We start from the raw sequence: 16,465 nt of genomic DNA on the forward strand, positions 1-16,465 counted from the left end.
CCTATACTTGACTAGCTCGTTAATCAAAGATGGTTATGTTTCCTAACCATGGACAAAGAGTTGTCATTTGATTAACGGGATCACATCATTAGTTGAATGATCTGATTGACATGACCCATTCCATTAGCTTAGCACCCGATCGTTTAGTATGTTGCTATTGCTTTCTTCATGACTTATACATGTTCCTATGACTATGAGATTATGCAACTCCCATTTGCCGGAGGAACACTTTGTGTGCTACCAAACGTCACAACGTAACTGGGTGATTATAAAGGTGCTCTACAGGTGTCTCCAAAGATACATGTTGGGTTGACGTATTTCGAGAATAGGATTTGTCACTCCAATCGTCGGAGAGGTATTTCTGGGCCCTCTCGGTAATGCACATCACTTAAGCCTTGCAAGCATTTCAACTAATGAGTTAGTTGCGGGATGATGTATTACGGAACGAGTAAAGAGACTTGTCGGTAACGAGATTGAACTAGGTATTGGATACCGACGATCGAATCTCGGGCAAGTAACATACCAATGACAAAGGGAACAACGTATGTTGTTATGCAGTCTGACCGATAAAGATCTTCGTAGAATATGTAGGAGCCAATATGGGCATCCAGGTCCCGCTATTGGTTATTGACCGGAGACGTGTCTCGGTCATGTCTACATTGTTCTCGAACCCGTAGGGTCCGCACGCTTAAGGTTTCGATGACAGTTATATTATGAGTTTATGAGTTTTGATGTACCGAAGGAGTTAGGAGTCCCGGATGTGATCACGGACATGACGAGGAGTCTCGAAATGGTCGAGACATAAAGATTGATATATTGGAAGCCTATGTTTGGATATCGGAAGTGTTCCGGGTGAAATCGGGATTTTACCGGAGTACCGGGAGGTTACCGGAACCCCCCGGCAGCTATATGGGCCTTAGTGAGCCTTAGTGGAAAAGAGAAGAGGTGGCCTGAGATGGGCCGCGCGCCCCTCCCCTCCCTTGGTCCGAATAGGACAAGGAGAGGGGGCCGGCCCCCCTTTCTCCTTTCCCCCCTCCGCGAATCCTATTCCAACTAGGATTGGGGGGGGGGGGGGAATCCTACTCCCGGAGGGAGTAGGACTCCTCCTGGCGCGCCTCTCCTAGGCCGGCCGCACCCCCCCCCTTGAGCCTTTATATACGGAGGCAGGGGCACCCCAGAGGAACACAAGTTGATCCACCTGATCATATTCTTAGCCGTGTGCGGCACCCCCTGCCACCATAGTCCTCGATAATATTGTAGCGATGCTTAGACGAAGCCCTGCGACAGTAGTACATCAAGATCGTCACCACGCCATCGTGCTGACGGAACTCTTCCCCGACACTTTGCTGGATCGGAGTCCGGGGATCGTCATCGAGCTGAACGTGTGCTAGAACTCGGAGGTGCCGTAGTTTCGGTGCTTGATCGGTCGGGCCGTGGAGACGTACGACTACATCAACCAAACGCTTCCGTTGTCGATCTACAAGGGTACGTAGATCACACTCTCCCCTCTCGTTGCTATGCATCACCATGATCTTGCGTGTGCGTAGGAATTTTTTTGAAATTACTACGTTCCCCAACAGGAATAAGATATTGGATCCTGATAAGGGGTGCCACTCACAAAAGGGAGTCATACTTACCAAAAGAAAACTTAGCTAAATCGCTGGCTGCGCCACCATTGGTGGACCAGAAGCATGTGAATTGTTTTTACTCAAGAACTCATCTAAATATGTATCATTTTGTGCCTAGAAAAACACAAAGTACAAGCCCAAAAAGAAGAAGAAGAAGAAAAATTAACCTTGCGAGAAACAAACACAAAATATCGAGCAAGTCACGGAGAAATGCCTTAGAGTCATAATCCCGAGAGAGTGATTCCTTTATGGTTAGTGTTCGTTTATACTTAAACCTCTTCTCCTTATTCAATGAAATATGCCACATATTTTGCCATTTGTTTCAGAAAAAGTCATGAAAAAATGTGGTTGCACCGCAACAGCGGTTGTTGGCACGGTTGTGAGGTCTAAAGGATGAGTGTTCTATGTGGCAACTGTCGTGACCGTGATTTCTTCTCATCGGCTAGCTTCAGGTTACCTACAATATCCTGGTACACCGAGCACACATCAATTCAGTCCAACATAAATTCTCCTGGTTATAGCACCCCCAACCACATGTTGAAAATGTGCCCTAGAGGCAATCATGTATCATAATATTTCCTATATGTTTATAAATCTATCAATAAGTCAATGAACAATATCGCTGATGCATGTCAGCAAGCATGTGACTTATCTGTGAGATGCTAGTCACTAGCAATTGATGCTAAACAGATAGTATGAGCTTGATCCAATCTGAATCCACGAAAAACAACTCATTACAACCCACAAGTCTCAATTTCTCCAGAGCAACTAAATATTAAATAAAACACATTAATTGATCCCCACAATATGCACATTATACCATTCGAGACTAGTCAGCCTTCTTAAGCAACCAAGTCCAGTCGTGTGACTGAAGGCATATTTCGTCGAGATGAAGTTATCTAATAGGCTCGCCACTCCCTTCAAGTAAAAATGAGCATGAAAAGTTGTACATTTTCGCATGAGATGAATAAAGTTGCAGGCTGAGTTCTTCAATCCATGAGCAATACGAAGCCAACGACTGAAATCATCACAAGATGTTCACATATTTCAAGCTTGAGTGCCTTCACATCGATACTTGAATGTATTTTTTAAATGTGGTTGATTCTCCTGTGAGTTCCATCGCTAATTTAAATGAGACCCCATCCATTAGGCCTTTCAAACACAATGTTGCCCTACCTAATTAAGCTGATATAGGGAAAATGTATCCAAAAACGTCGAAATGAATAAGACACACAGACAATACGTGCAACATCTCATAGAGGGAGTAGAATGTATATGCTACCATATGGCATGCATGCACAAACATTGGAGTAAAATTCTGCATAGGAATTGTAAAAACTTCAATTTTGGGAAGGGAACAGTAGGACTATATGAAGTACTACTCCCTTTGTCCGAATTACTTGTTGGAGAGACGCATCTGGACGTATGTAAGTTCTGAATACATCTATTTTTATCCATTTCCGCGACAAGTAATTTAAGAGAAAAAAGTACTCAATAAGATAGTTCCCTTCATATAATTAACAATAAGATAGTTATATCTAAACATTCAAATGTTCACACGACCGTGTAAAAGAATACAACATGTTTAGCAGCATGGCACGAACGCATGGAGCAAGAATATAACAGTGGTCCACGATTATATTTAAAAAACAATTGAAGGGAAGGGTCGTGAGGTGGTACTGAGGTTGTGAGGTAGTAACAACAAATCCCAATGGCTAAGGTATCGCTGACCCATAAACCTCCCGCAACGGTCCGGACTATGCTGTCTGGAGTGTGAAAGCCATTCAATATGGATCTGTATGGGTCCGCGACATGGTCAGTACACGATTTCTCTCGCAAATCGGAGACAAAAGTGGGGGAGCTTTACGGGAGTCCGGACCGATCCCAAGCCCATTTCTGACCGTTCTGGCCCACCAAAACCCCCTCCCCCTCTCACGTGTTTTCTGTCAGCGCCGCTCCAGAGCGTCAGCGCCCGCATTCATGCCCGGCCAAAGCGGACGCGACCGCTCACTGGCGCCGGCATTAAAGCGACGCGTTGGCTGAGAGAGCGCCGCCCGTGCCGCTTCCCAGTGCAAGCGACTGCAGCGCGTTCAAGCGATATGACGGCCGCTCGTCCGTCCGTTTGCCACCCGCATCGATGGCACACGGTTGCCGAGGCGTTTCCTCCGGTGCCACCCGTCCGTCACTCTGCCGCCCACCGGTGCTATATAAACCGCTTCCTCGATGCCCTGGCCATAGTCACAATCACCCCTCTCCACACCATTCCCCTCCATGGATCCCTCCGCGGCCAAAGATCTCTAGGACGGGCTTACGTCAAAGCAGAAGAAGGCCATGGCCGCCATTGCTGCCGACTGGCAGGCCGGCAGGCAATCGAAGGACGTGCAAATTGAAGACGCCTTCGACAACGAGCCAGCGCCACCCTCCTCTTCCTCCACGGCACCCTCCTCCTCCACTCCACCCTCGTCGGTGCATTGCACCATGACCATCGGCGAGGCTTGTGTCCATTATATGGACATGGTGTGGGGGGAGCAGTTCCGGGAGGCACAGGCTGACGCCAACTACAACCACAACCTCCTCCAAGAGCATTCATAGGCGAAGGAGCAGGTCACCGCCCGCCAGGGCGGTCGCACCGGATGCAGACCTGGCGAAGCAGGAGGCACTGCTCGAGTCCTACCACTCCGCCCGCGGGATCCTCCTTGCCCGCTGGAGGTACCAGCAGCGGGTGGCGGAGGTGTCCGCCGCCGGCAAGGAGTGCGACAATGATGCGAGCGAGGCGTTGTTCGGCGACACCGACAAGGAGGACATCGACGAGACCGCGCCTTGGCGCCACAACCACGAAGAAGCCGGCATGTCCGCGGGTGCCGCCGACAGCGAGGAAGAGTAGTGCACTGAAGGTCGCCGCCGCTCGTGTCCCAGGAAGGCCACCGCTCCTCCCCTCCTGTCGACGCCAAGCTTGGTGGGCTGAGCATCTTCGATCGATTAGTCGCTTGGCGGCAATGTCGAGGCGAACAACTTCACTTCCCGGGGCTCCAGAGGCGGAGCTGGAGAGCGCCGAGGCGGAACTGGAGACGGTGAAGCTTCAATTCTCGGGGCTGATGGCCGGAGACGGGGACCGGACGCCGGCGATCATTTAGATTAGGTATTAATTATACTCTAGAGCCCGCCTAGGACCGCTTCGATGTATTTGTAATGAAATCCGTCATGTTTACATGAGCTGCGGCGAAACATACCCCTTAAACTTAAATTGTAAAACCGAATATTCACTTATATTTTTCCCCACGCCTTCTTCTTCCTCTCGCCTAGATGCTCTGAACACGCATACGTACATCTGATTGCGATAAATTGAACGCATGCACACGACGCGTACATACGTTCACCCGTGCAGCACTAGGTGATGGCGACGTTCCACGCTTTGGTGGTGCCTAGAGCATCCCTGACGTCGTCCCCAACTCTATGTGCGAAGAAGGCCGGGGCGCCGAGCCCCGCGACGGCTAGCGCGGCGGGCATGAGCACCGGACTGAAGGGAAGAACGAGAGGCGCCGCGAGCGCAATGCCGGCGAGCGTGGCCAACAGGAAGAGGCCGGAGAGGCCCAACAACACGGTGCCAAGTGGGATGAGGAGCGCTGCCGCGGCTAGCGCGGGGGCGTGTGGGTCGCTGCGGAGCGCAGACCCCAGGCTCAGCCCCTCCATGCGCCGTAGCAGCTGGTACTGCTGCTGCTTCCTGCCGTGTTGCTGGTACGCACGCGCTAATGCTGTCGTGGCCATGGTGAGCCGAGGCAGGGACGCGCGAGGCGGCGGCCAGGATGGGCAGGGCGGCGGCGGTGGGCCGGACGGATGGGGCGGCTTCCCATATAAGCAGGGCGGCGACCGATGATGGATGGGCGACAGTCTGAACGGGTGGGGCAGCTTCTCGGATGACCAGGGCGACAGACGGGGACGGACGGGGCGGCAGCCAGGAGCGAGCCATGAAGGTTTCGATGGCAGTTGGACTCCCCTCAATGATCTTTCTTATATACAAGGTACCCTCAGGTTGACTCCGAAATCCTTATTTTGACAGATTCGGTAGGGATATTTTTCGTGTCCCTTAAAAAAAATTACAGGTCGGAGTCATTTACGCGTTCTATTTGGGTCGCCTTTTCTGCCTAAAAATGTAAACCGATAATTATTTTATAGTTTCATGTGTTTTAAGGGATCTGCTAGACATGCTCTAAGGCTAAGGCTAGGACCGGGGGATACATGAGCATGCTGATCTCATCTACAAATTCACCCATGAGTTGACGAGGACACACAATTGTTCCATGTTCTTACGAAAATCAAACGGTGTACTCCCTGTGGCTCAATGGTCAATGCCCAAGACTCAAAGCGGCCTCAAAAAAAGATAAAATGGAATGTTAAACTAGCACTTCGCCGCAATGCTTGGTTTGACAACATTGACTTAAGTAGGGGTATGTCGGACGGAAAGTGCATCGATGAACCCACTTTGGAAAACTTATTTTTAAATATCCAAAAATTCTGAAAAATATTTCACGCATAAAACTTCACATTCTATGTGTGTGTAAGAAGTTTCGCGGAAATATAACTTTTTCTTTGACATGTGTAAAAAAGACAAACAAACGTGTCGTGGAACGCTATTTAGGAGTACAGAAATTATCTTTTTCGTGGAGGCAAAACAAAAAGAGTTTTTTTCGCAAAACTCTGTGCCACACACACATGTTGCGAAGATGTACGTGTGAAATTTTATTTCAATTTTTTTGACATTTTAAAATGCGTTTGGAATGCATTTAAAAAAAACGGGTTCATATGTCCATGGGTTCAGGATGTCTATACTCTATGTCAGACAAGCACATTACTGAATTCTATATTCTATGAGCAGGGCTGGTCCTATGATTTTAGGGGCCCGGTGCGAGATTAGAGCTCGGGGCCCCTTAGAGATTGCCCTCAGAGTCGATTTCTTAGCCGTCTTTCCTGCTTTCTTGTTCAATCCCAAGATTCAATTTTGCACCAGACACCCGATGAAATTGTCTTACTCACTAGGAGGCGAAAGTGAAAGTACTATCGAATCCGATGCATTTAGAGAAAAACAGATTAACCATAATCATGGACTAATTTCTTTTCCTGGATTACTGCTTTGCATCTGTGTGTTCCATAGAATATTGCAAAGAACATACACAATCCAATCAATTTAATGGAAAAACATCTATATATGCATTGCAACTAGCACGGAACGTAGTGACCCCTAGACAGATGACATGTAATTATTATTATTTCTATATATGTTTTCCCTAAAGCATCACATCAAGGTCTCTATATCGGACATGCTCTTAGAGGGTGCTTGGATCCAAAAGACTTATTTTAGTCTGACTAAAAATAGTCTCTTTAAAAGACTAAAGTTCCAAGCACCCCTGACTAAAGAGGGGCTAAAACTAGTTTTGAGACTAAATTTTTTTAGTCAGGGGCACCCCTACTAAAATGTGGATTCGTCCTCTCTCTTCTTATTTAATTCCTCTCTTTTAATACAGACGAGTTCTGGATTGGAGTGTTGAGAGGATAATAAATACGCATTAACTTGATTTTAGTCTCTTTAGTATTTGGATCCAAGCATGGGTGAGGCTAGCAAGTTTTAATCTCACTACTTTTAGTCATGAGACTAAAACGTATCCAAACCCCCTCTTAGTGTTTGAAAATTAGCGCAATGCTTTCTATTAACTAGATAATACCTACGGCAACCACGGCCAATCAATCAACTATCTATTGATTATCATTTACTATAACTTTTTATTAATTATGATGACAAAAGTAAAATCGTCAGGGCACAATACCTTGTCTAGAATCAGCTTCTCGTCTCGTTGATGGGGAGTCGCCGGCTCAAGTAGTAGCGACGGCATGGCGCATGCTCGGTGGCCATCGCTTGCCCGCCGTTGTTCAACTGGTTCCGGCGATCGCGAGGCGAAGAGGCGAAAATCCATCTGGCGGCAGCCGTCGATACCGTGCGTGCGTGAAGTCGTAACTAGTGCGCCTCTCCAAGATGGCTGACTCGATCCATGATCAGCGGTTGTGTGTAATTAGTTTTTTTAGACAAAGTGCGTAATTAGTACGTAGCCAGCCACGTACTAGTAACTTGGGCCAACTAAGCACGTTCTTTCCGGTCCATGCAAACCCAGCAGCCGGCCTACATGGATGGGCCCCCCCTTCGCTCCGGGTGCCTGGACCGGGCCTGTCTATGAGAGCTGCTCCTTCTCGAGCTTCACGTCTTTTTTTTTTGAAAGCTCATAAGAAAATCTTGCACAGTTCATTGGGATGATGAACACGTCTTCTCAAATCCACCATTTGAAAGCAACACGCGCCTTCTAGTTTTACATGCTCGTAAATCAAAACCAGGTTCAGACTACGATCCCTTGGCTAAGAGCGATTGGCGAGATTGTAGTATTTGACAACTATGACGCCCGTGATGGCATCTCACCTTTTCTTCCAATGCTGCTACACCGCTAGAATTTGAAAATTGATCAAGGACTGGCTTGGACAATGCGTAATAAAATGGTAATCGAGCGGATCATTCATTGACAGGCCTATGACTCCTTCAAATTTTTTGCGTTCTTACAACAGTCACACCCTTTAGTTAGGCAGCGGGACCATGGACGGTTAGGGCAGATGTTGGACTGACGACATGGCTCGTCGCCTCGCTTCTCCGGCTACCCCATGATGTTGTGGCCACTTAGTGGTTTTTTCGCTTTTCTTTTATGTTTTATTTGGACATGATTGTTGCCCAATAGACATTTTATTCCGGTACCTTGCTAGGCGTTGTATGGATTGGTTGCTTGCTTTATTTATAAAGCGGAATGAAAAGCCTAGTTCGAGACTGGCTCAGACGACAAGACTTGAAACCCGCTTGTTGGCAACATTTCACCTTAATTAATGTGTGTTGGTATGAGGTTAACAATTGTGTCATAACCTAAATCAGGCCAGACTTATCTTGTTTTGTTTCATCTCTTGAGAAAATTGGAATGAGCACAATTCGCATGTGCATCAGAGCACATCTATCATGCCGACAATCCTCTTCTCCAACAGAAGAGAGACCACCCCTTGGGTCACCGAGGCATCTCACCTTGGGGTTATAATACTGCGAGTGTATGCGTGTGTTTGGGTTACAACCTTGCATGTACATAACTTTGATCCCCCCACCCCCTTTAATCAATGCAATATGGCGTCACTTTTTCCTTTGTTGTAAAAACGGTTAACTTTCAAATAACTAGAAATATTGGGATAGAAAAGTCCAACATATCCCCACAACTCCTGCAACTCCTAAAACAAGTTAGAGCATCCTCGTAACCACCTCTATGTACCGTTTCAAGAAAAAAGCGGGCAACTTTACGTCTTCTTAGTTTTATTTTTCATGAAATAGTGTCTTCTTCCCAAATCATCATCTTCGTCGCTGTCAACGACCTCCCCCTCCCGGCCGCTCACATCCTTGTCCTTTCTCGGCCAAGTTTTGCCACTTATCTATGTTCCCCAAGCCTCCTTCCATGGTTGCCACAAGTATATGGAGCCCATGGCCGCTGCCTCCCACTCCTACCACACCCTAGTCCCACGCCGCATACCATGCCCACACCTTCAAAGTCGTTGCCTCAGCCTCTCAAGCCGAGCCACGATGAGTTCCCATAACTCAACTTCGAGCATCGGTGAGGCCCAATGACACCTCTCCATGCATCCCCTCTGGCCACCGTGATGTATATTGTCCACAACCCCTTCGGCCAACACTGCATGCAACGTGTTGAACGAAAGGGATAAACGCATTTTTTTTCGTTGTGTTTATGCAATAACATGGAAATATAGTTTTGATGAGGTTTTTATGCAAAAGAAGAATTAGCAAAGAAAAAAATTAGGACTAAGAACAACCTTTCATTTGATCATGAATGAGGATTGGATCGAGGTACATAGGTGGCCATAATCAATCCCAAATCTTCTATCTCTAAATAGCTAGCCCCCACTAACTATTTCTCTCAACATGCAAGCATGTCACATCATCGCACAACATGCATGAGAAAAGTCCCACCCCCACTATTATATGTCTCTCAACATGCAAGGATGCCACTTCATCATGACATGCATGAAAAAAAGACTTATCTCAACATGTAACATACATGAGGGTTCTCATTCTATTATGCTATATACATTTAATAAACATTTTACAACTATATAGTAATCAAGCATAATAAATACATGTATTTTTATTGTTAGCCTTTTATATTATTACTTCAAATATTCATGTTTCATACAACAAGTCACATTGAAACATGTTGCAAAATATTCCCGCAACAACGTGCAGGGTATCATCTAGTATCAATAAAAAATAGACACAGATAATCCTCAGGGGGAGTTGGTGATTTACATCGTTTTCTGCTCACCTTTTGCGAAGCTAAATCCTGCAGATCTTGGGTAGTGGGTCTCGAACTAGGTGTCTAGATACAAAAGTAACAAGGGCATGAGGTTTGCCCAGGTCCAGGCTCTCCGAGGAGATAAAATCCTACATCATGCTTGTGTTTATTGCTTTGGATTGGAGTACAAAGTACAGATGATCTGCCTTGAGCAATAATGTATTTTTTCATCCCAGTCGTCACCTTCTTGACACCCCGTATAGATATTTTTCGCTTTATTTGAGCAATAATGTATGCATATTTTTTCACTTTTGTGGCAATATATGGATATTCAACTAGTTTTCTTCCCTAAGAAAACTAGTTTTCTTTCTCGAAAAGTGCACACACCATGCATATGTGCGTGAAATAGGAGAAATTCTCATGATGAGGTAATTTTTTGGAGGAAACCGCACATGTAAGGGGAGCAACTATTAATTGATTAATCGCATGATGAAGGAATTGGGGCATTCAGTCAATTCCTCCCTCCCTCGGAGTGGTCTACCCCCACCCCCTAGGACCCTACTCCTTCCATGTTGTCAACCCACCTAGGACCACCTTCGCCTGCTACGCATAGCATGGGTCACAGCCGCGTAGCCGGGCCGCCCCGCCTTGCTCAACCCCCTTCAGTGTCGATGTGACCATCAAAACGAACACACAGTTTTGTTCTATGATGAGAAGTGGAGTTGACCCAACAACCTGCTGAAGCAACACAAGGTTGACACACTCGAATGATTGGGCAGTGACAAATGTTTTTTTCTCTCGAGAATACGTCAATGGCATTACCATATCTTTAGAGAAGGGAGAAATATGTTTACAAGAGTCCTTCGATCGACGCGTACATCAATCGTTGGAGCACCCACTCCTACGAGTACAAATTACACTTGACCTCTCACAAAACGATCTAAGCCACCTACACACACTTGCACTATGCCAGGCATAGATGTCATCTAGAATAGTCCTGGCAAGCTCTCAAGGTCCTTTGAATTGCTCCGGTCGGTTGAACACTTCCGCGTTCCTTTGCTTCCACAAAGCCTAAGCCGCATCGATGACCAAAGAGTCGAAACCACGGTTGTCTTTTCCTTGGAAACCTCTTCAGGCATTGAGTCACCACTCCACGAATGTGTCCATGCTATTAGGAGCAAGGACATTGATTTGTAGCATGTCGAAGCACGTGTGCCAAACCTATCTTGCATAAACGCATTGCACGAGGATGTGCTCGACCATATCTTCTTCCTGCAAATAGATGTAGCACGACGATGAGCCCTCCTGCAGGCCGTGTCGCACCCGTCTATCTGACGTCCAAAGTCTATGTTGGACTGCGAGCCAAGCGGAGATCTTGCATTTCAGCGGCGCCCAACTTCGCCAAATACCGGTGGCAGTAGGAAACCTGCTCCCTCCATGGTTGAGCTGTGTGTATGTGGATTTCGTGGTTTACCCCCCTGATGGGTCATGTGGCCAGGCAAAACTGTCCTCGGACTGCTCATCCCTCTGCACCGTGGCAATCGCATGTCTCAAATGCACCATTTGTAGCAGCGCCCTAAGGGAGGTTTGTGGCTGAATATCGAGCACCCACCTATCTTCCGTCAATGCCTCAGCCACCGTTCTAGAGTTCCTTGTCTTGGTGTCCACTCCGATCGCCAACATAGGAGCAATGTCACTTACTAAGAATTCGTGGATCCATATCTCTCTCCAGAAGAGGATCTCGCCACCTTTCCCCACTGTAATGTTCACCATGCTATCAAAAACCTGCTTTGCGTGTCACGTCGCCATCCACCATTAACTCGAGTCCATGCCAAGCCGAAGGAGAGACCTCGAGTGAACAAGTGGCCTGTTGTTTTGTCTAGCCAACAAGTACTAAATGTTGATGCATCTTTCCATGTTGAAGATCATACAAGCAGGTGTGGAGCAGTAGTGAGAGACAGCCGCGGAAAATTCATTGGGGGCGTCTACAAATAATCTCATGCAAATTTCGGATGTCGTCTCGGCAGAAGCTACAGCTCTGCTTGAAGGCCTAAAGCTTCTCCAAAAAGCCTAGGATGCAACAATGTGATGTTGAGAATGGATAATATTGTGGTGGTTGATGCCCTACGGATGAACGAAGGTCATGCTATGGTGGCAGCCCCAGTTTTAGAAGATTGTAGAGTCTTGCTACGTGAGTTCGGGAAGGTAAGTATTGAGCATTGTAATCGAGAGTCAAATGTAGTTGCTCATGAGCTGGCTAGTTGGGGAAGTACGAATTCTCCCTTTTTGTGGGTGAATATATCCCATGAGTTTATTGTTAAATCTCTAGCAAACGATGTAAGTGCAATTGATTAATAAAGCTAGCCGTGAAGGCCTTTCCGAAAAAAAAAACTCAAGCCCATGGCACGGCCTATGTGGATCTGTTCGCCGAAGCCATTCCCAGCGTACCCTGAGTGCAAGAGCCTGCAAACTCATATTCTTCACCCCGAGTCCTCCATAGCAGGTAGGCTTTGCAAATCGAGCTCCACGCCACTAGGCATTGCCCTCCATCCCGCCCAAAAGAAAGCACGCATCCATCCGTCGATGTCTTGGAACACCCATACATCCTGGTGCCTTCAGCACCAACAGGTGGTGCACCGGCCTTGCGGCAATCACCGCCTTCACGAGCACCAGCCGGCTCGATCTCTGCAACATGCCTCTCTGCCAACGAGCAGGAAGGCAGTGCCTCACCTGATCAAGGAGAGGCTGCCATTGCGCCTTGGTGAGCTGCTTGATTGCCAACTGCAAACCGGAGTATCTACAAGGGAATTCCCCGATGGTACAGTACATTGTAGAAGGTCCTCAAATTCTTTCTCTGTCTGTCTTCATGGTTTTCGGTGATCAAAATCGCGGAGGATTTTATGTAATTTACCGTCTGATACAACTTGGGCATGCGCATTTACTCCGGAGTACAAGCAAGTCGAGCCGAAGACCAACCGCCGGATCTTTGCCGGATCCCCTCGAGCCGGGGAGTAGAGCTATTACGCGCGCGCGCGTTAGAACGATCGATTTCCGACAGCGTGTTAGGAACTCAAGTTTCCTTGTAAAGAAATCAGGGTGATGCTAATTAATCAGGCATAGCGGGCCCCCCACCGGTTGAAATCACGGGGCAGAGTTTTATATATGGAAGGAGACACTAGGCCCCACCATTGAAATTACAGGGCAGAGTTTTGTGGATGGTCTGGACATGTGGGTGGGCCCTGCGCCCTTTCCGATGCCGATGCCGCGAACGCGCGATGCCGCGAACGCGGGGCCGCCAAAACTGCCGGGTATAACCGCCGCCTTACTCGCTTCCACGCAGAGTTTTGTGGATGGTCTGGACATGTGGGTCGCCGCCTTACTCGCTTCCACGCCCCGCTCCCGCCCTATATAACCGCCGGCATAACGGCCCGACCCCGCCCACCCTGTCCTCCCGCTCGAGCCTGCCATCCACGCCTCTCGCCCTCCCACACCCCCTCCCACCGCGAGCTCGCTCCTGCCCACCCAACTGCACGCCGCCCTTCCACCGCAAGCTCACCCCCGCCCCCCGCCATGGCAAGGCGTCCGCGCGGTCGCGCTCCTCCCCGCCACGCCCACGGCCCCGCTCCTCCCCGCCACGCCCACGACCCCGCGGCCGGCCACCCACTAACGTCCCTGCGGGCGACGGACGCCGTCGTCTACGCGCACCCACACCGGCGTCACTTCAGGGTCCGCGTGCTGGCGGCGGACTCTGTCCACGCCGCCTGGGAGATGCGCCGCCTTCTCGCTGCCCAGAAGAGCGACTACGACTGGTACGTCACCAACTTCGCCCCGCTCGAGGCTGCAGCGGACCTTCGGTTTCCCGTCGACGACGCCAGGGCGGCTTTCGCGTCGCTCCTGCAGCGGATTTCTCGGGTGAACACGACCATCGAGGTCACCCACGGAGGCGGCCGCGGGCGAGGAGTCCCGCACGCGCACGCGCCCGGTCTCGGAGTCGGCCGCGGAGGCCGCGTCGTCGGAGGCTGGCGCGGGCACGGTCTCGGAGCGCTGGTCCGTGGTGGCCACGCCGTCCAGGGAGGCCCGGAGCGAGATGGGTACCGTCTCGCTTACAGCTTCATGCTCTACCCAGGCGACACCGGTACGATCGATCCCCATGGAGTCCTCGTCACCGTTGAGGAAACCGAGCAGGCGCTCGAGCACACCACCTGCACGGCGCTTCGGGGGCGCGCCGCCGGCCTCGCAGGGAAGATGAGGGGCGCCCGCCGCACCGTCGAGTTCTTCGACGAGGAGAGGCGGCTCGCGCGGAAGTCCTCGCACAGCCGCCTATGCACTCTCCAGGAGATGCAGGCGTGGGTCGCTTCGGTCCGGGCGCACCAGAAGATAGCGGTCAGGAGTCTTCGCGACATTCTCCGGCAGATCGATGGGTTTGCTCAGAGGAGTATTTCGTTTTAGGTGAGTTCAATCATGTTCATCTTTTGGGCTGTTTTGCAATTCATGCATCATGCTTTAACCCGGAATGCTCGATCATGTTCGTAGGCTTGTTCCTAGGCTTCTCGTTATATTTTGGATAGGCATCGGTCGGTTTGGCAATGAAATACTAGTTACAAAACCATCATCCTGTTATGTCGAAGGCATTGAAATAGTTTTGTGTTATCTGAACCATCAAAAGATGCGTGTATTCAGTCTACGATATATACATTTCTATACTTTTATGTACCTGCTTTTCTTCCTGAGGGGTTTCTAACTGTATTTTGTCTTTCATCAGTGGCCGCGGGGCAAAAGACAGCGGAGCAGACCATCCAGAAGAGTGGTGAAGACCGTTCATGATCTTCCCGTGCGATATGATCCGACGACAGTCACAAAATCGCCTACCTCATGTTTCCTCGCAATCGACTGAGGCTACTACAGTTTTTTTGTTTTGTTTACGGAAAACATAAGGTGGTATGAACTTGCATTTCCTTGCCATCGGATATAGATGCGGTTCTTGCCTGAATTTGCTAAAGCACTTGTTACTGTACGTGTGTTGCTACAGTTTCTTTTTGTTTACAGAGAAGATAATGTGGTATGAACTTGCATTCGCCACACGTGTCTTCTTGTTTCTTTCTTAGCCTTTTTTTTAGTATGATATAAGAGCTGAAGAAACTAAAGGTTCAACGTCTCGCTTGCCATAGTTTGATCCTTTTGACTAGTTACAGCTTGGGGGAGCTCCTACGTGCCGCATTTTGCGGCAAATAACCTCGACGCAATTAGGAATCGAACCCGTGACCTTGCTCTGCTCCACGGGCGCTGCTAACCACCAGAGCTAATGGCTACTCCCTCCGTTCGAATATAGGTGACGCAACTTTGTACTAATTTTGTACTAAGTTAGTATAAAATTGAGTCATCTATTTTGGAACGGATGGAGTACATATGAACAAAATCGCATCACGAACTTATTTAAGAACTGATTGTTGCGTGATATTCCCTGTTGCATGTTATTATCTGTACGTGTACGGTAGCATATATATTTTTGAAAATTTGAACACATTTCCGAAGACATGAAAGAATTTTTGAAGAACTGTGATTTTTTTGAAATTCCAAAATAGTTTTTATAAAAAGGAACAAAATTTGGAACTTCAAACAGATTTTGAGAAAAATGTGAACACTTTCGAAAAACAAGAACGAAATTTGTGCAGGTGGTTCTTTTACTTTGGAACAATTTTTTTTAAAAAAATCGAGCACTTTCTTGAATCTTGATTCTTTTATAATAAACTTTGAAATCCCAAACATTTTTTTAAAAGAATGAACAAAATTGTAAGTTCCAAACATTTTTAGTCATTTGCGAACAAAATTTGAAGATTTCAACATATTTTTAGAAAAGTGAACAATTCTTTGAAACGCGAGCATTTACAAATTTGTTAACAAAATTTTAAAAACTCGGACATTTTGTGAAAACGGGAACAATTTTCGGAATCTCAAAACATTACTTTGAAAAAATAGGAACCAAATTAAAAATCAGAACATTTATCGAAATTACGAACGTTTTTTTTTTGAAAACATGAAAAAAATGAAAATGCGAACATTTTTCGAAATTACAAAGATATTTTTCAAACAAGAATTTCAATTTGTGAACAAAATTTAATAATGAGAACATGTTCTGAAATATGATTTTTTCCAAAGTTTCCCTAAATGAAGCAAACAATTTTTGAAATTCTATTTTTTTCTCATTTCTAAACAAAATATGAAAACTGGAACATTTTTATATAATTTTTTTTGAAATATGTGCACAATTTTAAAATTCATCAATTTCTTCTATTTTTTTAACAAAATCTAAATATTTGTTCAATTCTGGATTTTCGAACATTTTTAAATGAAGCAAACATAATTTGAAAATCTAATTTGAAATTTTAGGAAATAATTTGAAAATAGGGACATTTTTGAATGAACAAATTTGTAAATACAAACTTTTTTAAAAAAATTGAAAGCAGG

At 47.2% G+C, this 16,465-nt stretch overlaps 1 protein-coding gene across 1 annotated transcript; it reads right to left on the reverse strand.

Moving 5' to 3' along the window:
- Positions 1-5,015: 5,015 nt before the first annotated feature.
- On the reverse strand, positions 5,016-5,418 carry LOC123107296 (oleosin Zm-II-like). Its single transcript, XM_044529284.1, has one exon. It carries the CDS (start codon positions 5,391-5,393, stop codon positions 5,016-5,018), a length of 378 nt encoding a protein of 125 aa, XP_044385219.1. The 5' UTR covers positions 5,394-5,418.
- Positions 5,419-16,465: the final 11,047 nt, after the last annotated feature.

Source organism: Triticum aestivum, chromosome 5A (genome assembly GCF_018294505.1).
Source record: "Triticum aestivum cultivar Chinese Spring chromosome 5A, IWGSC CS RefSeq v2.1, whole genome shotgun sequence".
Lineage (NCBI taxonomy): Eukaryota > Viridiplantae > Streptophyta > Magnoliopsida > Poales > Poaceae > Triticum > Triticum aestivum.